This window comes from Podarcis liolepis, assembly GCF_965112155.1.
Source record: "Podarcis liolepis genome assembly, chromosome: 14".
Lineage (NCBI taxonomy): Eukaryota > Metazoa > Chordata > Lepidosauria > Squamata > Lacertidae > Podarcis > Podarcis liolepis.
In genome coordinates this window covers 51,708,132-51,734,453 of record NC_139569.1, presented here as the reverse complement: position 1 = coordinate 51,734,453, position 26,322 = coordinate 51,708,132, and the positions used below count along the sequence as shown (strand labels likewise).

At 44.9% G+C, this 26,322-nt stretch overlaps 1 protein-coding gene across 16 annotated transcripts in view; it reads left to right on the top strand.

The window, feature by feature from the left end:
- TJP1 (tight junction protein 1) overlaps positions 1-26,322 on the top strand; it is a 338,860-nt gene that overhangs the window by 285,283 nt on the left and 27,255 nt on the right. For all 16 annotated transcript variants that reach the window (XM_083475513.1, XM_083475512.1, XM_083475511.1 and 13 more), the window contains 12 exons: positions 886-1,165; positions 7,217-7,320; positions 8,288-8,456; positions 9,200-9,344; positions 15,395-15,537; positions 17,165-17,270; positions 18,639-18,789; positions 19,433-19,541; positions 20,557-20,776; positions 21,237-21,421; positions 23,056-23,151; positions 25,088-25,170. In XM_083475513.1, the coding sequence (XP_083331639.1) occupies positions 886-1,165; positions 7,217-7,320; positions 8,288-8,456; positions 9,200-9,344; positions 15,395-15,537; positions 17,165-17,270; positions 18,639-18,789; positions 19,433-19,541; positions 20,557-20,776; positions 21,237-21,421; positions 23,056-23,151; positions 25,088-25,170 (1,791 nt within the window). The remainder of the gene's footprint in view (positions 1-885; positions 1,166-7,216; positions 7,321-8,287; positions 8,457-9,199; positions 9,345-15,394; positions 15,538-17,164; positions 17,271-18,638; positions 18,790-19,432; positions 19,542-20,556; positions 20,777-21,236; positions 21,422-23,055; positions 23,152-25,087; positions 25,171-26,322) is intronic.

Genomic DNA, 26,322 nt, shown 5'->3' with positions numbered 1-26,322 from the left:
TCACGCTGGCCACGTGACCCGGAAGTGTCTGCGGACAGCGCTGGCTCCCGGCCTATAGAGTGAGATGAGCGCACAACTGGCCTGTACGGGCAGGGGTACCTTTACCTTTACCTTTAAGGGCTTCGGAAGGTGTCCATTATTGTTGTGATTTCAGGAATCTTTGTGTACTAAAAGATATCTGTGTGGGAGGTCTCATTCAGGAACCCTCTATTCTGGGTTTTCCCAGCAAAGTCACGACTCTGACTCGATGGGATATCACTCTGCTGGACATAACCTTCTGGCCTCTTACTGCTCTTTCCCCAGAATGGATGGGACAAAGCATTCTGGGTTGGCCTTTGGGAAGCAAGTGACCCTTTTGTCTGCCAGTCTTTTGTAATGTAGTCTGCTGTTTTATGCCTTCTTTGATAATAAAGTTTACTTGACCATGGTTCCCATTTTTACTGGGTGATATGCATCTAAATCATGCTCTGAGTAGACCTACTGAAACCAATAGACATGTTACATAAATTCATTTATTACACTGAGTCTACTTTGAATATGACCCACTGTTTAAGTTTTAATGTTTTTCTAAGCCACCTTGAGTGTATTTTGGGAGCAGAAAGGTGGGGTAAGAAAATGGAATAAAATGAACAATTACTACATATTTTCTTCCTGAATTCCCCCCCCCCCCCAGAAACAAAAAGAGTTAACAGTTTGGCACCACTAGATAAGAATGAAATCTACTATGGTGGTAAGCCAGAAGGAAAATTACTAGCATGAGCACAACTATAAATTCTGAAGGGTGCATGCAAAATGTTCATGTCCAAAACATTATACTTTCTAGATTTACATTGCAGGTAGTTTGCATTTTATCAGAAAGTGAAGGATTACTGTTGTACGTTGCAGACCATCCGAAGAATGAAAAAAGTTCAGATTCCGGTAACTCGGACAGATCCAGACCCGGTCTCTGAAAACGATGAGGACAGCTATGAAGAGGATACGCACGACCCCAGAAGTTCCCGCGGAGCTTCAAGTGTGAGCCGGCGGCACGAGAAGAGCTGGGTGAGGGACCGAAGTGCAAGCAGGGAAAGAAGTTTATCGCCGAGGTCGGATAGGAGGTCGGTGGCTTCCAGCCAGCCCGCGAAACCTACAAAAGTCACACTGGTGAAATCCAGGAAGAATGAAGGTATGTTGTGACTCAGCGGTAGGACTCAAAAGAGAAAGTGTTCCCTGACCTTCCACCTCATGCCATGTTTTAACCAAACAAGTTTTTAAACTGTGTATGCTCTTTAATAGTTTGGATTAGTCTTCTCCAACCTGGTGCCCTCCAGGTCTTTTAACTACAACTCTCATCAGCATGGCCATATCCTTTTGGTGCTTGGTGGGAGTTGTGGTCCAAAACATCTGGAGTGCAGCAGGTCGGGGAAGGCTGCATCAGAAGGAAATAGGATGTTTGCATTTATCCATTTGCCCCAAAGAGTTTTTTTAACTGGCCAATCAGCCATAATCTGTTTGTTGTACTTTGAGAGTCAGTTGGCTTCCTGGGAGAGGAAGTAAGAGGGAGTTGTCTTTCCTCCTCTCTTGTGTGCCACTTGCCACTAGCTTGAAAGAGCCATTCTGAGGGGGAAATGGTTCAAGTCTGGCATATATATAGGAGAGTTTAGTTTCTACATCTGGGTACGGTTGAGGAAGACAGATTGGGGAGGATGACCGTCCTAAATGAGGGCAAAGTTGCCCATATTTTGTCCTGCTACAAGGCAAGATGAGAAAGTCTCCCCGCAATTGTTGAGCTGGTAGAATCTGAACTGTGCTCATGGGCCATGGAAGCCCCTTTATATCAACAGAGGTGCAGCCACCTGTTAACACTGCAAAGAAGGGTACACAAAGTATCTGCAGGAAGATGTTTGGAAGCAGAAACCATTTTTCATTGGTTTGATGTATGCACATACCTTTCAATTTGAGGTTGGGGCTTCATTTCATAGAATCAATAGAATTGTAGAGTTGGAAGAGAACTGCCCCCCTCCCCTGATCATCTAATCCAGCCCTCTGCAATGCAGGAATCACAGCTAAAGAATCCCTGAAAGATGGCCATCCAACTTTTCTTTTAAAAAGTCTCCAGTGAAGGAGAGTCCACATCTTCCAGGGTCATTCTTTCCACTGCACAACAATTCTTGCCAACAATCTTGCTCCATCTTCCATGTGGCTGTCATATCACCCCTTGGTCTTCTCTTCTCCAGCCTTCCCTTCTTCCTAAGGCTTGGGGAGTCTTAAGTTGGCATGGGAGCCTGCTTCCACAGAAGGTTTAATTTTGCTTTATGGGATTAATCTCCTGAATAGTGTTTTGGAAGTTTCTGATGAAAATTAGGAGTAAACCCCTCTTCTTGCACCTCCATAACATTAAGCCATCTCTGTTCTGTTCTTTTTGGATCTTGTCTTGGTTAGGGTTAAGATAGCAAGCTTTCCGATTTCACAGTACTCTTTCCGCAGGAAGAATTTCAAACTGAAAGCTACTTAACCTGGCCCAATAAAATGTACCCATCAAAAATTTGAAGCATCTTTTCCTTGGGGGATTGACACAGCAATTGTTCTTGCTATGTACAACTTTCTAGGAAAGAAGGAACAGATTTGTCCTCTATTTCACATTTCCCCATTTACCATCTAAACTTTTTAATGCAAGTTTGGGGAGTTTTGCTTACCTGAACAAAGTGTGATGCTAATTTAGCTTGGTAAATTGCTGGCAAACAATTTGGTTATTCTGATTGCTTCTTCTCCCAAGAATGAATTTGCACAATCTCGCTATACAGCCATTCCTCAATTATACAGAAAACTGCAGACTGCCTGTTAATGACCCGGGAGTCAATCTCACAGCAGTGTTTTGCATACCAGTTACAGAGCGTGCTGCACTAATTATGCAAATTTGAGATCCAGAGCCATTCAAAACTTAAGTATTTCATAGTTAGGTAACAATATTCCCTGCCTTCTAGCTGGATGCTACCATTCCAGTAACAACTTCCGTACAACACTGTATTGGCAACATTCAGATTTTTCTAAACCTTTTAAAAAATGAATGTAGTGTCACAGACATCAAGTCATGTGAACCCTTCCCAAATGATGTACAACTCTGTAAGCTTAGGTCTAACATAGCAGGGAGAGAACAAGCCGTCATAAGGATGTAGCAAGGATAGTAATAATAGTATATCCCAAACGATAGTTTCCTTGGCTAAAATTGGAGGTACTTGTGCTAATTAAAGGCCTCGTTTGAACATAACAAACTGTGAATTAACATGAAGAAGCAAGCATGCTGGTTCATGAAGCAAAAAATCATGTGACATGCTTTGTTTCTCTCCCAGCTGAGCTGCTGCTATGATTGCAAGAACTAAGCCATGCTTCGACTTAGCATTATGTGTGAAGTTGGACCCATTGTTTGTCTCAGTGCAAACAACCAGGCTTTTGCTTGGCTTACTGCCTATCGTTTGCTGTGTGTGGAGCATGGGGGCGGGGAGAGAAATCACAAGCTCAGATTCATGCATGACACTAAGCCAAACCATGGCTTCATTTTTAGCGGCAGCAGCAGGACAGAGAAAGGGGCAAAGGGGCTTCTGTTTTGCTTCTGTGCGCCAGCGCACTTGCTCATTAATGGTCAACCATGGTTTGGCTTACTGTTACATGAAAACATGACCAAAGAGTTAGATATTTCCTACATGAGCTTTCAGAACAGAAGAATCATATCTCAATGGTGGAACACCTGTTTAGCATGCAGAAACTCCCAGTTCAAGCCCCATCACCTCTCTGTTAAAAGGAGCAGCGAAGAGGTGACAGGAAAGACCCTTCTGTGCTCATTGGACTAGTGGGACTAGCCTAGTCCCCAATGTTCCTGGCAGTGAATTAGAGTATTAAAGTGTGTACCTTTTTTACACACCTAACCCCCTTGGTTCAGGTGAGGTATTTGGGTGGCTGGTCGATTCATTTTCCCCAAAGAGTGCTGGTGGGTGGAGAAGACAGGCAGCCAAAAAGCATGGAGGTTCCCTGCCCTAGAGAGATGGCCCTGTCTTCTCTGAAATGATTTCTGACTCACAGGGAGGAAAGGGGCAGATTTGGTAGCCTAGCCTCACAGCTCAGTGTGCAGACGCATAGAGCGAAGTGTTTCTTCAGCCAAGTCCCTCTCCCTCCTTTCTAAATACCGTATTTTTCGCCCTATAGGACGCACTATTTCCCCTGCAAAAATGAAGGGGAAATCTGGGTGCGTCCTATGGGGCGAGTGCAGGCTTTTGCTGAAGCTTGGAGAGCGAGAGGGGTCGGTGCGCACCGACCCCTCTCGCTCTCCAGGCTTCAGGAACACATCCGCAGCCTAGGCAGCCCTACGGGAGGTCCGGCAGGGATGTCTAGGCTGCGGATAGCAGCCTGCTTCCCAGCGCAAGGGGCGCCCTGAAGCAGAGCGCCCCCCGCGCCAGGCAGACATCCGCAGCGTGGGGAGCCTTGCAGGAGTTCCCCGCAGGGCTCCCCACACTGCGGATAGCAGCCTGCCGCCCCGCAGGGGGGGGCGCCCTGATGCAGAGCGCCCCTCGCATGGGGCAGACATCGGCCAGCCCCACAAGCTCGGGGGACGGCAGGGAGGCGCAGCGCCGCCATCCCGCTGTTCCTCGACGTGGTTCTGTTTCCCCGACCTGCTTTTGGGGGGGAAATAAAGGGGAAATTTTTTTCCTTTATTTCCCCCCCAAAAAACTAGGTGTGTCCTATGGGACGGAGTGTCCTATGGGACGAAAAATACGGTAATAATAATAATAATAATAATAATAATAATAATAATAATAATAATAATAAATTTATTATTCATAGCCTGCCCATCTGGCTGGGTTTCCCCAGCCACTCTGGGTGGCTCCCAACAAAATATTAAAAACACGCTAAAACATCTAACATTAAAAACTTCCCTAAACAGGGCTGCTTTCAGATGTCTTCTGAAGTCAGATAGTTGTTTATTTCCTTGACATCTGATAGGAGGGCATTCCACAGGGCTGGCGCCACTACCAAGAAGGCCCTCTTCCTGGTTCCCTGTAGCTTCACTTCTCGCACGGAGGGAACCACCAGAAGGCCCTCGGAGCTGGACCTCAGTGTCCGGGCTGAATGATGGGGGTGGAGATACTCCTTCAAGTATACAGTGGTACCTTGGGTTACATACGCTTCAGGTTACATACGCTTCAGGTTACGGACTCCGCTAACCCAGAAATAGTACCTCGGGTTAAGAACTTTGCTTCAGGATGAGAACAGAAATCGTGCTTCGGCAGCGCGACGGCAGCAGGAGGTCCCATTAGCTAAAGTAGTGCTTCAGGTTAAGAACCGTTTCAGGTTAAGAACAGACCTCCGGAACAAATTAAGTACTTAACCGGAGGTACCACTGTACTGGGCCGAGGCCATTTAAGGCTTTAAAAGTCAGCATCAACACTTTGAATTGTGCTTGGAACTGTACTGGGAGCCAATGTAGATCTTTCAAGACCAGTGTTATATGGTCCCAGCGGCTACTCCCAGTCACCAGTCTGGCAGCTACATTCTGGATTAGTTGTAGTTTCCAAATCACCTTCAAAGGTAGCCCCACGTAGAGTGCATGGCAGTAGTCCAAGTTGGGAGATAAGCAGAGCATGTACCACTCTGGCGAGACAGTCTGCAGGCAGGGAGGGTCTCAGCCTGCGTACCAGATGGAGCTGGTAGACAGCTGCCCTGGACACAGAATTGACCTGTGCCTCCATGGACAGCTGTGAATCCAAAATGACTCCCAGACTGTGCATGGTATACTTTAGTTAGAAAGTTGGTTGGAGAGAGTTGGTTGAAGAAATGCTTCTGTCTGCATGCGCTGCTGAGGTGTGGCACAACGTGGTGGATCCAAGAGGGCAGGTGGAGCATAGGAGACCTGTTTAGCAATGGGCGCTGTGAAAAGGGTGGCCAAGTGCATGTCTGTCAGCTGCGCAGGCGCTTTATTCTCCCCCCTTCCTCTTTATTCCTCCCCAAAGACGAGGTAACCTGGTGGGGGCGTGGGGTGCTCACCAGCTTGTGCGCTCTGCAGGGGAGGCAGGCAGGTTAGGGTTAGTGCTCCCAGCCCATCTCAGGCCGAGCACCTTGGGGGGGTGTGAAATGCTCCTTCGGGGTCCAAGAGCCTTCCTGCCCCCTTCCCACAAAGAGGCAGCAAGGCTCCAGCATCCAGGTTTTTACATTTATTGAGAAGGTTGACAGGCAATTGCTCTTTGGTATCCCCAAGGAGCTCTTTGTGTCTGTAGCCACTGGGAATGTAAAGGTTGCTTAAATCCTCCCCCACTTTTTAACAAAGGAAGACATTCTTTGAATACAAACATTACATTCTAATGGCAATCAAAGAAATACTTGAAGAAAAGCAGTGGCGCAGTTGTGTGGGCGCACACACATTGAGGGGTGAAAGCTGAGGGGGGAAGGCCTTTTATCAATGGCTGGAAAAGCCTGAATGGATTTTAAGGAGCTGCAAGCCCACTAGAGAGTTCACATTTATGGGGAGAGCCTTTCTGAATGAAAATGAGCACAACACTGTGTGTATGAAGGGCCTCAGGTGCAAACATTCTCATAATCTGTGCAGCAGCCTTGCAAGGCAGGCCAGTTTTGCTATCCCCACAGTACCAATGGCAAGGTATGCATGGAGACTCTTAGCAACATACAGTTGGAAAGGACCACAAGCGTCATCTAGTCCAACCCCCTTTTGCAATGAAAAATGTCACTGCATGCCGCTGCTTCTGTGCCTGAAACCCTGGAGAACCTCTGCCAGCCTGAGAAAACATTAATGGGCTAAACAAGCCACCTGCAGAAAAGCTCAGGTAGTCATGCTTTTAGTTAAGGTCAGGGATGGGCTTATGCTTTCTGAGCCATAGCAATGCTTATGGGGTCCCCACCTTTTAGCTGTAGTGTGGGCTGCATCAGGAAACCCCAATACATCCTTGACTCTTCCCGTATGTTGGCACAGGGTAGGGGCAGGGAATCAGTGTTGTGAAGGACTTTCCTCGCCCCGCTTCCAAAGGAGTCACCACTTCCAGCCTGCTGACTTGAAAACATTAAGCTATACTTACTGTCTCTTATTTCCTGGCAACACTCTCTCTGTGTCCCAGCAAACCGTTTGGGAATTCTTGGGGCCAAGAAAGATTGAATTTATGGGAGCAGTGGTGGTGGACCCTGAAAATGCTTGTTAACAACAGGTTTGCATTTATTTTCTTTTTATTCGAAACAGAATATGGATTGCGCCTAGCCAGCCACATATTTGTGAAAGAAATATCCCAAGACAGTCTGGCAGCAAGAGATGGCAATATTCAGGAAGGTGACGTCGTACTGAAGGTACAGTAAATGTGGCCCTCCTTCTTTTTCTTTTTGTTTGATGAAGGAGAGAACACTTTTACACACCCGGTTTCCCGGTAACTTGATGGTTTTAAAGGGACCAATCCTGATTCACTGGAGCAGAAGATTAAAAAGAGGGTGAATGTAAGCTCCTGTATATCAACCTGCAACTAGCACAGCTGTGCTGGCCAGGATCAATGGGAGTTGTAGTCCAAAACACCTGGAGGTTTCCCATTTGGCAAAGGCTGGTATATAGCAAAATGTCATTGTCTGCCAAGTCATGGCAGCAAAAGGCTAGTGTTGGGGACCATTTGCCAAGCCCTTGTAGAGCACAGTAGGGATGTTCCACATGTGGAAGACTGAACTGCCTGTAGGCAACCTTGCTTTGGACAAGAGCTTGAGGAGCTAAATCATCTTGGCCCTTAGTCCCTTGCAGACTATTCAGTGTAAATCATTGACAAATCTCTGAATCCCATTGACATAATTATGGCACTGGAGTGGGTTCTCCCATTCCTTTGGTGTTTGAGTCACGCAATTACAGTAATTCCTTCTATAGGTGTTTTAAGGTACTCAAATGCAATGATTATGTTAAGCTTCAAAGCGTGATTGTGATTTCCATAAACCAGGTGTGTAGTTTCCTACCCTTTGGCTGGTGCCCTAGATTGAGTATTTAAACTGCACCCATCTCCCCTCCAACCCAGCACAAGTCACATCATCTCTGTAATGTGGTATCCAATGAAGACATGTTCAAAGCATACCCATCAGTGGACTTAAGTTCATTTATTTCTAAGGGTCTGTTCTGAGTATGACTTGGTCAAATGCCACCACAGCCAGAGTGAGCAATCAGGCTTTTGTCTGTCTGTCTTGTCTCTTCCTTCCTTTCCTTCTAGTCTTCAAAGTTGCCATCAAGGCGAAACTGCTGACTTTCTGTTCGGTTCCTATCAGTAGTCCTTTTGCTCTGTTGCAGATAAACGGAACAGTCACAGAAAATATGTCATTGACAGATGCCAAGACCCTAATAGAAAGGTCAAAGGGCAAGTTGAAGATGGTGGTTCAAAGGGATGAACGAGCTACTTTGCTGAATGTCCCAGATCTTTCTGATAGTATTCACTCAGTCAATGCTTCAGAAAGAGATGGTGAGTATGGGTCTGTTTGTCTTTAAAGGTAGAAACAGGGTTGTTGTTATATTCCAGTTCCACAAAGATGTAAAATGTTAAATGTATCAAGACTCGGAGTGTGTATTTAGACAAGGGAGATGGGGTGGGTTTTTGAGCTTGTACAAACATTGGTCATTAGAATTGCATGCCTTTAAAAATATATATCAGTGGTTTCTCAGTATTGCACAAGTAGAATTATAGTTCACACATAATGCAAAGCCATGGTTTGTTTCACCAACAAGTGGCTTATTTGAACATCTGAACACAGCCCAGCAGACGAACCATTGCCTGATTTCTGCCAAACAAACCACAGTGTGAAGCCATGGTTTGTTGTTGGCTTATGAGTGGTCACTTACTTTAACTACAGTTTAGCATTTACGTTCTAACGCAACAGTCTCGCTTAACTAGAGTATCCCTGGCCATCCCACACCAGATGCTTGCCAAGCTGCAGAAGCACCAGGCAAGAGCAGCTGGGAAGCAGACAAAGCTTTGAAGAAGGAAGCCTGTGAGGCAACTTGTGGTTTGTTGAAACCATGGTTAAACACGCCCACACCATGGCTTAGCATTATATGCAAATTTAGCCAGTACAAGTGATGGGGGGTGTAGATGGTCCAATACACTTCATATAATAAGTTCTGCAAAACCTTATATCCATTTTTGGGCAGGTCATGTCATCATTTTTTATAAATCATTTCATGGAAAAAACAACTTTTATTTAACAGACATTTCAGAAATTCAGTCGCTGGCATCCGATCATTCCAACCGATCACATGACAGGCCCCGCCGCAGTCGTTCACGATCTCCTGACCAGAGGTCAGAGCCTTCAGACCATTCCAGACATTCTCCACAGCAGCCCAGCAATGGCAGGTGATGGTAGCCTTGTACTATTTTAAATCAGCTTGTTAAACAAAATACTAGACTAGACGCTTGGGAATATGTGTGCAGTATTTAGGTGCATGGCAGGCCAGCTATGTGGTTGCATGGTGCAGCAATTAATGGAATCCAGAGGCTTGACGCCACAGGCATAACCTACCTACAAAATGTTAAACTGCCTGAATTTTGCATTGTTTGTTTGTGTCTGACTTGCTCTGGTTAGCCCAAGCGAGACAGGAGTGAGTAATGACGCTTCTGTATGTAGCCTGAGAGGGAGGAGATTTCAGGTTTGTGCTTGTATACAATCTCTGTTTTGACTTGTACACTCAAACACATGTGCTTGCTTTTGTGGGGGGGCTAACACAAACCATTCCCCAGATTAAAGGTGGAAATGGCCATTTGGCGAGTATTTCATGTTTTAATATTGCAGATTCATTTCCCACCCATTTCTTTTGCGATTCGTATCTGGACCCAGTTCTAGGTGCTAGGTGTTACTTTGAAAGTCTTCTGTGGCAGGGATGGGGAGCCTGTGGCCTCCAGATGTCACCCCCGCCAACATGGCAAGTAGGAATTGTGGGAGTTGAAGTCTGACAGCACCTGGAGGGCCCCTGGCTCTACAGTTAAGGTCCAACCCCCCTTTCCCAGCTCCCACATGCGTCGGTGGAGCGCCTGTAAGCGTGCCCCCCTGTTATGCCCTGCCCCGGTTACACCGTCTTCTGGGCCCCAAAGGACCCCTGCATCCACGATTGCACATCAATTGGATGTTCTTAAAATGGTCACTGCCATCTCCTTGCTCCACCATCTTGAGAGATTCACCTGGTTTTAAAGCACAAGAGGGTAGCAATGCCAAGGTTGTGAAACTCCCTATCCGAGGCAGTCTGCTTAGCTCACACTTGGTTGGTGGTGTTACAACATCACTTTGCTGTGACATTTATTATGTGTTTAACAAGCGGCTGTTGGATTCTAATGCCGCCCTTTTTAAGTGCCTGCTGAAAAGATTTCTATTCTGCCAGACCTGTGCCAGCAATTAAGAATACATCATTCCACAGTGGTTAATTGATGTCGGTTTTTAAATTTTTATGGTTTTATTTTTTTATTGCTGCAAACAGCACTGACATTTTTAATGATACAACTATACAAATATTCTAATAAATGAGCGGGCAGTGGGGTAGTCCCTGGGTGCTGTTTGTGAGCCTCAGCCTTGTCCCCTTCCTGTCTTCTGGCTTTAATGGACTCTTACCTTCAAAGGCCTGAGACAGGCATCTAGAGATAGCTTTTTAGACTTGATCTGAGACTCATTTGTAGAGATACTGATAACCATGGTTTATTGGTAATTGCTGCAATTGCAGAGCTGTGTTTTTGTGCTGTAAAAATTCTGTGTTCAGGATTGTTCAGTATTTTTTAATTTGATATTTGAGTTGTTATCCATTTCAGAAGGTGAGCTATAAAACTGAAATATTTTTTAAGTCTCTTCATCTGTCTTGATTCCTTTCAGCTTTTTGCTCTATTTAGGTGCTTTATTAGAAATTGGCATCTAGCTCTCTACTGCTGGAGACACGAAGCTGGGCTAGGTGGCTTGTCTTGGGGAAGGCAGTTCTTGTGGGTGTTCAGAATTATCATCTGTGGCAGAACCATTTTTTGGAAACCATCTCCTCCAGTAAAAGAGCTTTTGCCCACCAGCACCCGTGAGGCTTCACACAGGCTTATGAAAGAGGCAGAAAGTGTTCTTGTGGACAGGGCTCAGGTGCCATTCACATTCTTGTGACACTGGGAGCATACAAGGATTAAATGGGGAGTGTTGTGTGTCTGAATTGTGTGCATTTGATTGGCAGGACGGAAATTTGTTAAGAAGTGAGCTGCCACTGATGAAACAAACATGAAGCTGACTTCACTTTTTGTGACTGAACGTTATTTTAAAATGCTGCAGCATTAAGCATCCTTTTTATATATAAAAAAAACCCTTCCTGACACAGCACAGATGTTAGAAGTAAAAGCAATACTGGCAGAACACATACACAGCGAAATAACACCTTTGATGACTCATGGGAAATGCAGCTGTAATTTTTAACAGCATTCTGTCACCTAGGAACAATGAGAGTGTCAAGACACTTCATGTATCTTAAAAACTGGGAAAGCTGAATGCTTACTAGAAAGTTCAAAAAATTGGGATGAGCTGCCATTCTTGCATTGGGGGGGGACTTTGACTGCATCTTTATTTTCCTTGTTGAAAGCTATACCTTGCCTTTCAGATTTGGGGCTTCCTTGTCCAGTGCATTTGGGAAGGAATTGAACCACTATTCTAGTACTGTTTACCTGCAAGAGTCTACCATCTTGTTCCTTAATTTACCTCAGTCATTCTTACTGTTGTAGCCAAAGGCCGTAAAAACCATGACATTAAAAGAAAAATGAAATTTTCAAAGCATATGTGTCAGAGCTGCTTGAAGATCCTAGCTCACAGAGGATCACGCTAGCCAGCGATCATTAAGTAAAAGTCTTTATTGAGTTACAGTTTCCATTCTCACGCTGCTGCGTGCAACTCTACGTCTAGTAGCTAGATCGGCGAAGCTCCGTCTGAGTCTCCGCCCCGTGTGCACCAACTTAATATCCTAGCCCGGCTCCACCTTTTCCGCCTGACTGTCCTCCTCTGGGTCCCTCTACCCCCCGGGGTCTCTTCCTTCCGGGATTCTTCTGACGCTGACCCCCCGGACCCTCCTGTCTCCTTGCGCCGGGCTTTAGGACCTGGCTCCCTTTCCGGGCTGCTTACTGCGCCGCCTTCCTCTGCATTTGAACTTGGCGCGCGCGCCCAACCTTCCACTTTCCGCTTAACCGTTTCTTCGCTCCCCGATGGAGGTGTGGCCACTCCTGACTCGTGCCCTCCCTCCTGTGGTGAGCTGCCAGCGCTTGCCCCCTGGCTCCCTTCCTCTTCCCTGCTCTCTGGCGGTGACGCTGGTCCCGATTTCCAACTGCTCTCCTCTGAGTCCCCTCTGGCTCTATCTTCCTGGGGTGCCCCCCTAGACTCCCCCCTTGCCCTGGCCACTGGTGCTCCTTTCTGTGAATCCTCTGATTCACTGGAAAGACTCGGAGATCTCGGGTCGTCGTCATCACTCATCTTTTCTTCTGCCTCCTCCCCTTCGCTCTCTGTTTCCTCCCTTGCCCTTGCCTCTGCTCCTAAACCCCTGACAATATGCATGGTGGGGCTTTAAAAAATGAACTTTCCAGCCTCAACGTATGTTTCTAAGCGGCACAGTGGCTTAGTTCACGAATGGGTGCAGCCGAACATCTCATTTCCCTCCTTCACTTCCTTTGTTTGTGCACATCACAGTTAGTCATTAACATCTGAACTGGGGTACAGACTATATTTTGCTTTGCTTTCCTGTCACAACAAAATTATGGTTTACGTGAGAGCAAGGAAATGAGGGAGAGAATTGGAAGTGTGCAGTGGCTGAGGGGGAAAGAGTGAGCCCCAAGTTCAGGCACAAGTAGCCAAACCGTGGTTTGCAGTTAGATGCATGGAGCTGCCAGTGATGTACAGGAACTGTCAGCTGCTTCCCATTCATTCCTTTGTGGAAGGTTCTTACTGTTGGTATCTGGGTGTCTGCTTTCCGGCAGTCCTGCGATGCACTTCCTCTCTGTGACATTGTCAGATTGAAGGTATGAAAGCAAATGGACTGTGAAGTCATGACTTCCTAAATGTCATTCACATAAATAACATCAAATAATTACGAGGCTGTGAAGAGGTGGGTGGAAGAGAAGAGGCTGAGGTCGATAAAGTACTGTTAGACAAAGCAGTACTTCATGCTTCAATATTTTAAGAAATCACTTAGATGCACAGCTTAAGGACAGCAGCCATCACACTTTCACCTGGGAAGCAAGCAACCCAGCCAAACCTGGAAGAGTGCATGGTTGCAAGGTAAGGTTTGGCAGCCTACAGTCAGTAGACCAAATCTCACCACCTGAGAGATGCTCTGGGTCCCTTTTCGGTTAGTGATCTTCAACCATTCTTCTGCATTAAAGATAAGGGAGCCCAGGCCTCCATTGCATCAGCTGAAACAAGCAAGCAAATGCAGTGAACCCATTGGCATGACTCCCTTTTTAGGTTTGTGTGGGTTCTAGCACACAACCTGAAGACAAATGTTCTAGATTAAAGGATAGGCTTGCCCATGGGAGAGGGCTGTAGCCTCTCCCATTTTCAAGCAGCCAGGTTCACCTCCCTACTTCCAACAGCCAAGATAGTATTTTAAGCAGGCCTGGAAAGACACCCAACCTCCTTTCTTTGAGATCCACCACAAATCAGAAGATTTATCTGAAGGAACTAGAGACTACCACTTTGCTGAAGCTAAACAGGTCTGAGTCTGCTCAATGCTTGGATAGGAGACCTCCTGGGAACCTCGGGTTCCATTGTGGTATATGCTTAAGAAACAAAAAAAAGGTGAATAAATGCTGAGCTTGGTAGACTAGTTGTGGGATTCATCTCTAAGGCAGCTTTGTGTGTTTTGCGTAAAGCAAGCTGAAGTCCAAAAATTAGATGGTTGGGTTGGAGAGGGAGTTGGGAGTCAGATGTTGGGTCCTCCTTTCAGATTTCAGTAGCTACAATAATTATATGTGCAGTTTCTCCAGTGGAACCACATGCAGCAAAAAGAATGAGGACCGTTCAGAAATGCAGCCCTGGGGTAGATGATGTTTGTGCCCCCCCTGCAGTCCCCCAATCAATGTGACAAAGCTTACTTTTGTAATGATGTTGTCGTGCTATGTGTGTCCCTGCTTCAAGAGCAGTAGCAATGTGGGGTTTGAGCAAAGAACCATGCAGCAGGATGGGGCTGGGACCCCAGTATGTTTAACTGCAAACTGTGGAAGAGGAAGTGACCACAACATTGTGCTGTGGTTTTTGTATTTCCTTGTGTTTATTATAATGGATTTTGCCTATAAACATCACTTCTTCTAGCTGTTAAGCATTTAGCATTTGTTTTCAAAATCGCAAGGCGTTCCTGCATGAAGTGCTTTTTCTTCAATGTGTATACAGTATTAATAACATTGTCGCATAGTCTTTGGGTTCTTTAAACGTCAAATCAAATAATTGGTGCTTAGTATTTGAATGCCTCCCCACCGTGCATGATGAGGATGAGGATGATGATGATGATACAGTTTATTATTAATAACTTGGTGGCAGCTCTGTTCCTCTTCAGAAAAACTGCTGTGTTTACAAAAGCTGTGCTTGACTTCAGGCACGGCCATCCAACCAATGACTTATTGCTGTTTGCAGTGTGGATATTGAGGCAGCGGTGCCATCTAGCTGTAGCAGATTGATTGCATGGTGGCAAAGAAAGCACTTTGTCTCTCCTTTCGGGAAATTTGCTAGTGCTTTATGGTGGGGGACAATTGTATCAGCATATCAAAACAAGTATTGTTTTCTCTTATTTAGTTATTCATTATATCTAAGTTAGGTTTGGCAGGGGGTGGGAAGTAAATCTGTGTGACTTTCTAAAAATGGTTTGTTCTGTATATCCTCCAAAGGAGAACAGAGTTTCTCCCATTTTTCCTAACACAATCCTGTGATGTAAGCTGGGCTTGAGAGACAAGCCTGCTCCAGGGTCACCCAGAGAGCTTTGTGGCTGAGTGAGCCTGCAGAGTTCCAGCTTCCCTCACAGGAGCCATTTCCCAGCCCCCTTGACTCTGTCTCCTTAACCCAGCAGTGGGGAACCTGGGCGGGAGGTGGGGGGGGGGAGCTCCAGATGCCGCTGAACAACAATTTCCACCATCCCTGACCCACTGACCATGCTGTCTGGGGCTGTTGGGAATTAGATCCCAGAAACATTTGGAGTGAAACAGGTTTGCCAAAGTGAGGGGGTCTGTAGCAATTAGTGCCGGCATCTCTGAGGATCTCGCCTAATCTGTGCTAGACATTTCCACAGGAAATCCTCAGAGCAATGTCACCTGCATACTATTTTTATGACGGGTGTAATCTACAACGACTTGATTCTCTAGATTTCCTTGGTGGAATTACTGTTGAAGATTTTTAAATGAAGTTTTGTTTTTTCTTGATTTAGTCTCCGAAGTAGAGATGATGAAAGAATAGCAAAGCCAGGAGCAGTCTCCACACCTGTGAAAAATGTAGAGGAACCCACAATTTCCAAATCACTGGAAGAATCTGTAACGGAGAGAAATGATAAGCAGACTCCGCCACTTCCTGGCAAGTATTAAGGCTACTTCCTGGTTAAATTGACTAGGATTTCTTCAGTCACCTGTGTTTTAAACCAATTCAGTCTGCATGTGAGGTTAAGCAATCATTCTGAAGCAAAAACATACTCAGCATTTTTAGATGACCTGCATCTTTGAGGCATTCCTTCATGGGGTAGAGAAAGGGTGAAGGGCTGCACCTCAGGGGTAGAGCATCTGCTTTGCATGCAGAACATGCCAGGTTCCATCTCCAGGTTAGGGCTGAGAACGTTCGGTCTGATGGACCAGCTGTCTGGATTTCTATAAGGCAGTAGCATCCTATGCCTCTCCTAAGATGGTCTTTATCAGGTACAGGTTTTTAAGTATACAGACTTTAAAAAAATAAATCTGCTTGATCAATCAGGTCATGCTTTTAGTTGATCAACAGTTGTAAAAATAGATCAGTTTAATTTATCAAGTGTTGCAACCCCTGGTATGTATAGCTATACTACCGTACTGCAGCAGTTGAGGTTTTTATTTATTTATTTACTTACTTACTTACTTACTTCCCATCCTTTTCCTAAGGTCCCCAGGACAGGTTACAAGATTAAAACACAACATTAAAAAGCAGTTTAAAACAATAAAAAGTGGTCCTAAAAACATACACCTCAAGTGTCAATAGGCCAGGTAAAGAAGTGTGTCTTCCTCATTCTCCAGAAGCTGCGTAATGAAGAGGCCAGGCACACCACTGTGAGGAGGGAGTTTCATAGCTTAGGGGCCACCACTGAGAAGGCCCTCCTAGGCTGCTGCCTGCCCTCTAAAAAGTGCTCGTGACTTCAAATATAAAATCGGATTTTTTTCTTCTATTCTAATTAGCTGCAACTCAAGTTGGGCTTACCCCATTTGAAAAAAAAAAATATTAATTCCTCCTGTTTAAAACCTATAGTTCCAGCACCACTGCTTCCCTGCCCCCAGCACTTAAAAACATCTCATTGTACAGTTCAGATAATACTTAACTTTATCTCTCTCCTGCATGATGCCGCTCGAAGTGGATCGCTTTTTGCTATACCTTGCCGTATGCCTCTGTGCACTCCTGAAATATATTTACCTGGTTCCCTGCTATCTTGGGTTTAAGACATCCTTTAACTATAATTCAGCTTTTTATGCAACCACATTAAATACTGTACATTATAAATTAAAAATTCTAGTACATTAAAAATAAATGTATTACTTCCCAGTCTGTCCTCTTAAATACATAATTGTATAGAACAGCATTTGCCAGCCTGATGCTCTCCAGATGTTTTGGACCCCTGCTTTTGGCAAGGAGCAGTATCTTTACCGGCCTCACACCTAATGATACATCTCTGATGTCAGCTACAAGGCAGATGGGTGTAGAAGTTTGGCAGGCCTTATTTGGCTGACAGTCTGGAGGCTCCCCACCGTTGCCTTAGGCACAGCTTAGAGGCAGAAATAAAGATGTGTTAAATCTTGATAAAATTATAAAGGATCAAACTGAGGACTTAAAAGCACTCTATTGTCCCCTGTTCTTCCCGAGATTGGATCTGAATGAATTTTGCAAAGGAGCAAGCCAAGTCATACCTGTATTTGTGTGTGCTTTTAAAATGCATTTTGTTCAATCTTCTTTTGTGCTTTCTAAACAGAACCAAAACCAGTCTATGCCCAGGCGGGTCAGCCAGATGTGGATTTACCCGTTAGTCCATCCGATGGCCCTCTTCCAAACTCAACCCATGAAGATGGAATGCTTCGGTAATGGAACTCTTGCTTTTCCTTGTCTTTCACCAGATCAGCATGGGCAATGTCAGTTGTGTATCTGCCCCGGACGGATCCGCCTGGTGGGGGGATCTGTGGTTCTGCAGAGAGCCTTGGATTCCAGCTCCTGCGAGTTCCACACAGCATGGCCAGTGGTGAGGAGTGATAGAAGTTGTGGTCCAGCAAAATATGGAGGGCCACAGGCTCACCTAGCACAGTGTTTCTCAAACTTGGGTTCCCAGCTGTTTTTGGACTACAACTCCCATCATCCCTAGCTAGCAGGACCCAGGGATCAGGGGTGATGGGAGCTGTAGTCCAACAGCACCTGGCCTAGTGGCTGCAGTTTGCTGAGCCAGTGTCTTCAACCTACAGTTTCATCAGGAAGTTTTTGTGCTTCCAATACTGGAGGACTCCCTTCCCCCCAGTTTGCTTAGCTACAGTTGCCATGATTTCCTTTAATGGTCACTCCACGCATTATGTAGAAGCAAGGCTGGTTCTTCCACTAAATCACACTCTGTAGGAAGCTGAAATCCATCCTGGCTTTATTGAGCATACCTGTATGATGCAAGTGTTTTATCTTGTTCACATTGCATGCTTAGATGTATGTATCCAAAACATAAATGTGTACAGAGGACCTATGCACTTCTGACAAACCCTCCCTTGCTCACTAAACCATCACTCAATGATGGTGTCAAAGCCACGTCAGTGAGCAAGCTGTTAACATGCAAGTGAAGCAAACCTAAGATGGAGAAGGATCACAGCTCTGTGGCAGAGCAGCAGCTTTGCATGTAGAAGGTCCCACGTTCAATCCCCAGCATCGTCAGATAGGCCTAGGAACGTCCTCTGTCTGAAACCCGAGAGAAGCATTCGCAGGCCCTGTGCACAGTAGGATGGACAAAGAGTCTCACTCTGCTTAAGGCAGCTTCCTATGTTCCTCTTGGGAGAAATGGAAGTAAAATGGCTGTTCTTCTTCCACACCACATTTTAAGCACCCATTGTTGGCCCAGGATCCTGATTTAAGGAGGCAGCTGGCATTCAGTGGAGAGGGTTGGGCAAGACCAGATTCCCAGGTACTCTAGAACAAAACAGCTCCCACATTCCTAGTAAGTAATCATGAGCTGTCTTTTAAAATAGCATAATCTGTGGCCTGTTTCCATTTTGCACCTGGAAAGTTACACAGCCTAATTTTATAACTGCCTGAAACAGGTGCAAACATAAAGGATGCCTGAAAATGGGTGGTGCTAGGATAGAAGGGCTTTTGACAGCATTTCAGAATACATAAAGAAACTGGAAATGTAAAGGTTTTGTGGTGAGGGATGGGCTGGCAAGAGACAGTTATTAAACAATATTTCCTAATCCGTGCAGGCCAAGCATGAAGCTTGTGAAATTCAAAAAAGGAGACAGTGTGGGCTTGCGGCTGGCTGGTGGCAATGATGTCGGGATATTCGTAGCTGGTGTTCTAGAGGATAGCCCTGCTGCCAAAGAAGGCTTGGAAGAAGGAGATCAGATTCTCAGGGTAGGTGGCAATCTTGAATATTAAGGTGATGATGATGGTGTAGATTTATATAGCACGCCATCAATAAACATTCCCTGGGTGGCTTGCAGGAAAATAGTAAAGTATAAACTAAGAATATAAAACAATAAAAAATAAATAATCCTTGCATGGAGGTAGCACACAATTTATAAAGCTAGGTTTCTGAAATGTAAAGGTAAAGGACCCCTGGACAGCTAAGTCCAGTCAAAAGCAGCTATGGGATGCGGTGCTTCAGGCTGAGGGAGCCGGCGTTTGTCCACAGTCAGTTTTCCAGGATATGCGGTCAGCATGACTAAACCGCTTCTGGCATAGCAGTTTAAAGGCCTGGATTCATCAGAAGTTCTTCACCTAGTGCCAAAATACCCCGAAGAAGGTACCAGGCAGGCCTTTCTAGGGAATATGCCACTACCAAAAAGGAACCCAGAGCAGGGCATTCAAAGATGGTCTTAAGGTTTGGCTGTGGAGAGTTCTCAACATGATTTGCTTTAGGAGAAAGAGACTATAAAGTTCATGGCCCATGTGCTACGAGATACAAACATAGTAATGCAACTAGAGAGAATGTCTAGATGCACACTTGGGTTCTGTCAACTGCGTAGTAACTTTTTGAACTGTTGCTTTGCACCAGGTAAATAACGTAGACTTCACAAATATCATCAGAGAGGAAGCAGTACTGTTTCTGCTTGACCTCCCTAAAGGGGAAGAGGTAACAATTTTGGCACAGAAGAAAAAGGATGGTAAGTAACTGCCTTTTAATGAAAGGACAAAAACTATTTTGATAGACTCTCTTGGATAATAATCAAAAGAGAGCTGTCCCCAACACCGTGGATTGGCAGCAGTCGGGCTTCCTTATCCAGGTCACTTCTTTTAAAGGCTACAGTATCTGCAATCTAATACTCTTGTCTGAGTCATTGGCATTAATTAGTCCAAGGTAGTAGGCAGCAGCAAAACAGAACCAAGCTACAACACTCCTTGCCTATACCAGGTGTGTGCACACTTCAGGCTTTGTGGGAATGGAAAATGGTAGAGCCCATTACTTAATAAACCCCATGATGCACTTGGCAGACCTGAACGTTTAAGTATAATCTACACCTGAGTTCCTTCAAAATGGGGACTCTAGCTTTCTGATTTTGCACTGGAGTATTTCTGATCCTGATTTGTGGTGTATTTTGTATTTTGTTTTATAACTTCATTATTAATTTTATGCTGTTCAACACATTATTTTTTCTTAATGCTAATAGTATAGACATTTTTGCAAATAAATAAAATTCAGTCCTGTCAGTTTATTCCTGTAGCTTAATGAATTGGTACATTGCAACACACCCGAGAAATTAGCCTTGTTGTGCTCCCAATTCAGTGCGCCTGGCATTGAAGTGTCTCAAGAGTTCCAAGCATGTTTACTTGGGATCTTTGTTCATCCCTGACCATGGGTACATGCTGGTACTGCAATACAAATTAGTTCTCGAGTACATTCTGATAGTGCTGAAAACCATCATGCCTTTTGCCATTTTCAGGTTTTTTAACCATCTGCAGTAGGATGGGGATCCTGTGGCTCTCCAGATATTGTTGGACAGCATGACCAGTGGTCAAGGATTATGGGAAATGTAGGCTAGCAACAACTTGGGGAACCACAGGTTCACCACTCTGACCTACAGAATTCAGCTTATTCTCAAATCTATTGTTTTGATTCAATAATAGTTTTCTGTAAGTGCTAGAAAGCATTAAGTTTGTGCTTTTATTCCATTCTTGCAGTTTATCGGCGCATTGTGGAGTCAGATGTAGGAGATTCATTTTATATAAGAACTCATTTTGAATACGAGAAGGAATCTCCCTACGGGCTCAGCTTCAACAAAGGAGAGGTGTTTCGAGTGGTGGATACATTATACAATGGCAAGCTTGGATCCTGGCTGGCTATTCGGATTGGCAAGAATCACAAAGAGGTGGAAAGAGGCATTATACCCAACAAAAACAGGTATTTCAGAATAGCTCTTGGAGAAGCGTTTATTTGGCTGAACGGCTAAGCTTTTGTAAACCTGCATTGTGCTGAACTTCTTGGATGGAATTGCTGAAACTTCAGACTAGTTAATTTAAGAGTTTTGCTTTAGAACATCAATTTACAAACTTCAAGCTCCCAGAGCTGCAATTCAGAGTACATATGCAAGGTACAGATTTGCCCTTGATAAGCATAACTGTATTTTGAATGTGTGAAGATGAAGCATTGGAGATGCTGGAGATGCATGCAGCTCTTTCAACCTATAGGGCAAACAGCAGAATCTTTTTTGGATTTAACCATTTTACTTTGCCTGGAACCAAAGTTGGTATGTGAATTGGCACATGCACAGAAAAGCCTTGGAAACTCAGGTCTAGGAGCTCAGTGAGGCTGCTGTTTGCCCCCAGTCTCAGTGTTCATTGTCATTGTTTCTTCCACACAGAGCTGAGCAGCTGGCTAGCGTGCAGTACACCCTTCCAAAGACAGCTGGTGGGGACCGTGCAGATTTCTGGAGGTTTCGGGGCCTACGTAGCTCGAAAAGAAACCTCAGGAAAAGCAGAGAGGACCTTTCTGCCCAGCCAGTTCAGACCAAGTTTCCTGCATATGAGAGAGTTGTTCTTCGAGAAGGTGGGGGTTCAAAGGAAATGGAAATGTTACTGTGATTAACATTGTTCAGGGTTTGTGTTTGGAAGGAGGGGAAAGGAAATGGCTTGGCATATAGAACGTTAACATAAGGGTGAAGGATCAGTTGGAGAGAGCATGAAGAGATGGTGATGGTGGTGGTGATGGTGATGGTGATGGTGATGGTGATTACAACTGCAGTTCTAAAGAGCCTGAAAGTTTCTAAGCAGTGTACACACATTAAAAGATAAGTTTCTACCTACAAGACTCTTAATCTAATGGACATGATACAAAAGGAAAAAGGAGTTTGGAGGGAATATGAAAGCAAGCATTAGAGCTGCTGTCCCCTCCTTAGCCAACAGCTGTGGTTGTTTGCCAGACAGAAGTGAAAAGTTGGAAGATGTGGACAATAGAAGGGATTAGTTGTGTAGGAGTGGGTTTAGAGTATTTCCACTAACTGATTGCATTCATCCCAGACCTCAGCTTGCTCAAGTAAACACTTTTATTCCCTAGGTCAGTCCCCAACCTAACTAATGCCTGTGATGTTTCCTTTCCAATCTTCCAAAGAAATGGCTTGCCCTTCTGATGTTTTTGTTTCAACCCATTGTTTCAAACTCCTAACCCAGAAGGGCAAACCTTCTTTCTCCTGTTCTGTGACACTGCCTTGCATCTTTTCCCTATAAAAGTGTACTGTAAAGGTTTGGTGGCTCATACCTCAGTAATGGACAAATTCCCCTTGGCTCTATAATGGAACCAGCTCTGAATGTGTGATCCTTCTTTGGTAAGCTTTGAGAGAAAAGCTTGCCTGTTTTCCCCACCACCTAATTCTCTTCATAACGTTGGCATATGTGTGCTGACAGTGTAACACCTGGGTGCCTTGTTATATTGCCCTTGTGGGGAATGGTTGATTGGTTTCACCTGCCCCAGTAGCAGCCATGGCAGGAATTCAAGCACATGCATGCCGTGAGCAAACTCTGCCGAGGCCAAGAGAGGGCTTTAGGTTGGAAAGTGGGGGAACAGCCTCCTAACGCCCTTGCAAGAAACAGTCAGGATAATTGGCTGACCCAGGTAGAGGGGACACTTTCCAAACAAAAGGCTGCTTGGTTGGGTGGACTTGGTCACATAAGATTACAGTAATCAACTAGAGCTTGTTTCATCATTAATTGGCACTTAACATTAAATAACTTCGGTGCCTACTAAACAGCAGCTGACTTCTAGCACTTCTTCTGCCAGCTAGTGTTTTTTGTAAAAGTAAACATCTTTAAATGTAAGAACTCGTAGCACACTAATATTGACATTACTGTCAGTTGTTGTTGTTGTTATTATTATTATTAATATTATTATTATTATTTAAAAGATGACTGACTACTCCCAATACTCCCCTGCCGTGAATCTGTTATTGCCCCCCCCCCCCCGATCTCCCCAGTATGTGCCTTTTGAAAGAAAAAAATTTGTCCAGACCCACTTTTGTGTTTCCGCCACACCCACTTTGCCATGTGTCCGCACAGGTTTAGCCATGGGTCAGTGCAGCCCTTGGCATGAAAAACAGCCATCCTCACTCAAAGCTGTCAAAGAATGTATTGGTAGTTTTTTTGGTTTTTGTTTAAAGAAGACTTACTATGATTTCCCTTTAATTCCAGCTGGATTTCTCAGGCCTGTAACAATCTTTGGACCAATTGCAGATGTTGCACGGGAGAAACTGGCAAGAGAAGAACCAGATATTTATCAGATTGCAAGTAAGCACCTTGCCTGTCTTCTACGTCCTGTTTTCCCAGCTAAACCCCTCCTGCTTACAGGTGCAGACCAAAGTTTTAAAACAATTCCTGGGATTAGAGAGGATTGATTTGTTTACCTGTTTACCACTTATATGCCAAAATGGCTTCTAAGCCATTAATTACTTTAAAATCAATACATAATTAAAATAAACAGTAGCAAATCCATGGGGGAATTAAAGCATTCTTAATTAAAATATACAATAAAGCCATTTAAAAGCATAACTATTGGAACAGTTAAAAAAACCTTTTAAAATAAAATCACAAGGTCAGTTCAGGACAGTGCTTGCTTAAACAGGTGTGTCTTCAGGAGCCGGTGGAATGCCAGTGCTGATGGGGCCCCTCATATTTCAGCACGGAGGGCATTATGCAATCCTGGTGGCACATTGTATATGAGGAGTCAATGACTTGAGAGCATAGATGAGAAGTTTGCGCTCTCTTATGCCAATATTTAAATGGTGATGAAACACCCAAGCAGGTTAAATGAGGTGTCTGTATTATCAGTGGCTTCCTCATTTATGTGGCAGAAAAGACTTTTAAAATATAACACACATGAATATCTAGATGTTGTAAATGCTCTGACATTGGAAACAACGCTGCTTTATTGTGTCAAACCATTCACAGTCTTGCCTGCTGCTGACTACCAGAGAACCAACAGCTCTGCAGATGTTGCTGGACTTCAACTCCCATCATCCCAGGCCATTTGTCATGTGGACTGGGGTTGATGGGAGTTAGAGTCCAAAAGTGTCAGGAGAGGCATAGCTCCCCACACCTGGTCTACTGTAACCAACAGCACTAGGTTCTCTGACAGAGGTGTTTCCCCATACCTGTTCCTTTTTAAGTGCTGGTGCTGGGAAAAGAACACAGGGCCTTCTGCACACAAAGCATGTGTTCCACCACCAAGCTGTTAATCAGCAGCTCAAGCTGTCTCTGCAAGAAGATGAGTGGTGTATTTGTGTGGTTCAGAGTAAAGCTGGTGTGTTTCCCATAGTTTTCTTGCACATTCAGCTAGACCTGGGAGATATATCATCTTATTGCCCAGGACCAGTATGAGGAACAGACCGTGGTGTCGGCTTCTCTCAGTGCTATATTGCTGGTGAATCCGCCACCGCTCCTGAGTCCCTCTACTAGCAGAGGCTGCTGGAGGGAGTCAATAGAGGGACTCGAGCAGTGGTGGTTTCACCAGTGATATATCACTGAGAGAAGCTGACACCCCACTTTGCCCTCATACTGCGCGGAGGGAGAAAAAAGCTGTATTGGTGAGGCGCCGATACAGCTTGTTCCTCCCTCTGCGTCTTTAAACTGCTCGATTGAGGAGTGTGCAGCTGCCCTTGCCTCAGTCAAGCAGTTAAAGCCGGCGGTGTGGTGGGGGCTCCGTGAAACTGCTCAGCTGAGGGGAGTGTGGTTGCGGCTTCCTGCAGTGAGCAGGTAAAGGGTTCCCTCCCCCCAGCTGAGCAGCCCAAAGCAGCCCCAGTGCTCCTGCTGAGCAACAAGAGCACCAGGACTGTCTCAGCTGGGGGGGGCAGTCCCTCCTCCCAGCTGAGCGGCACAAACAAGCTGCATGAGGTGAGCGCTGGGCCAGTTTTACCCAGTGTCCTGCGGGCAGAGGCCACTGAATCTTGTTTTTTCAACATTGCGGTATATCGCCAAACCATGATGTTTGGCTGGCAATACACCATGATGTTGAAAAGCTGATATTGCCCAGCCCTATGCTAAGCACCCCAGAATGCATAGGCAATACTGTTCTGCCCTTACCATGAAAGAAGTGACTTTGGGAAATGATGTTTGAAAACTAGGGAGAAGATTTTCAAAGAAGAAATTTGATAATCTTGTTTCAGTCAGTAAAAATGTTCCATGTAACTGACCCACAGCTGTTGATTAACTGTTTTCTCTTTAACAGAAAGTGAACCAAGGGATGCTGGTACAGACCAGCGTAGTTCGGGCATTATTCGTCTGCACACAATCAAACAGATAATTGACAGAGTAAGTGAGTAAATGCTCATTTGTATGTTTCTTGTTGGGTCAACAGGTATTGTAGTGCCTTTCATGCAGGAACACAGAAGATGATAAAACCATTTTAAGGAACACATTAGCCACAAATTACTGAAAGTATGGGAAATGCAAGACATGGTATGGCAAGGTGTAATTCAGACATTGCTGCTGCAGTGTGAAAGCTGTCTTTCTGTGGTTTCACCCATGATGATGCTAGGATGAAATGCCACACACAGCCATGTGGTGGGGGTCGTTGTACAGATCCTTGCCAAGTGCCCATCTCCCCAGATCCTGACAAGAATTGTGTGGCCGGGTCCTGTGCAATTGTCCTGCCCCCTTCCCCAGCCTGGTGCCCTCCCGGTGTGTTGGACCACAGTTCCCATCAGCCTCCTCTTTCCGCACCCTGGAGCTCCCAGTTTGCTACAGCAACCCCTGGCTGAGCTTTGGATTTGGCACCTCAGCTTCCCGCTTGCTTGCTTCCTTTTTGGTGTTCTCTGACCTTCATATGAGGTTCAAATGTAGTTCTTTGTAAATTTCAAAGAAAAATGCCAGTGGTATCCTTCCAGGTTCAGCAAATGGTATCCTTCCAAAGTGCTTTTTACTCATGTGTGCTTGCATGTTCATTGACTAGCTAATCCTCTCTGCAGAAAGAACTAAACTGCCACTTGTGCTAAATGTTAAAGAAAACCCCTCTTCTGTCCACTTGCTAAATATGCAGGATAAGCATGGTATAGATTTTTGAGGACCTACAACACTAAATCCTTGACCTGCTTAATAAACTATGCTTCAGATAGAATTGAATTTCACACAGCAATCTGGAAAAAAGTAACCCGCATCTTAGTGTTTGTCTTAGAGAACTCTAAATTTTAAATATCTATAATGATGGTTAGGCTCAAACAAGAAGATGGACTCAAAGCTTAAAATCAATCTGCTGTTTTATTGTTCTGTTCAACCTTTCTCAAAAATCCTTACATTTTCAGACCTCCTATATCTGCCTTTGTATTCTCTGTTGACTGCAGAATTAATCTTCAAGGTGTCCAGCTTCACTCTTCCCCCTGCCTCCCCTTTCCTGGTAATTGACTCTTCTACCTGCCTCTGATTTTTCTGCTCTTGAATACAGCTGCAGATGTGAAAATAGTTTAA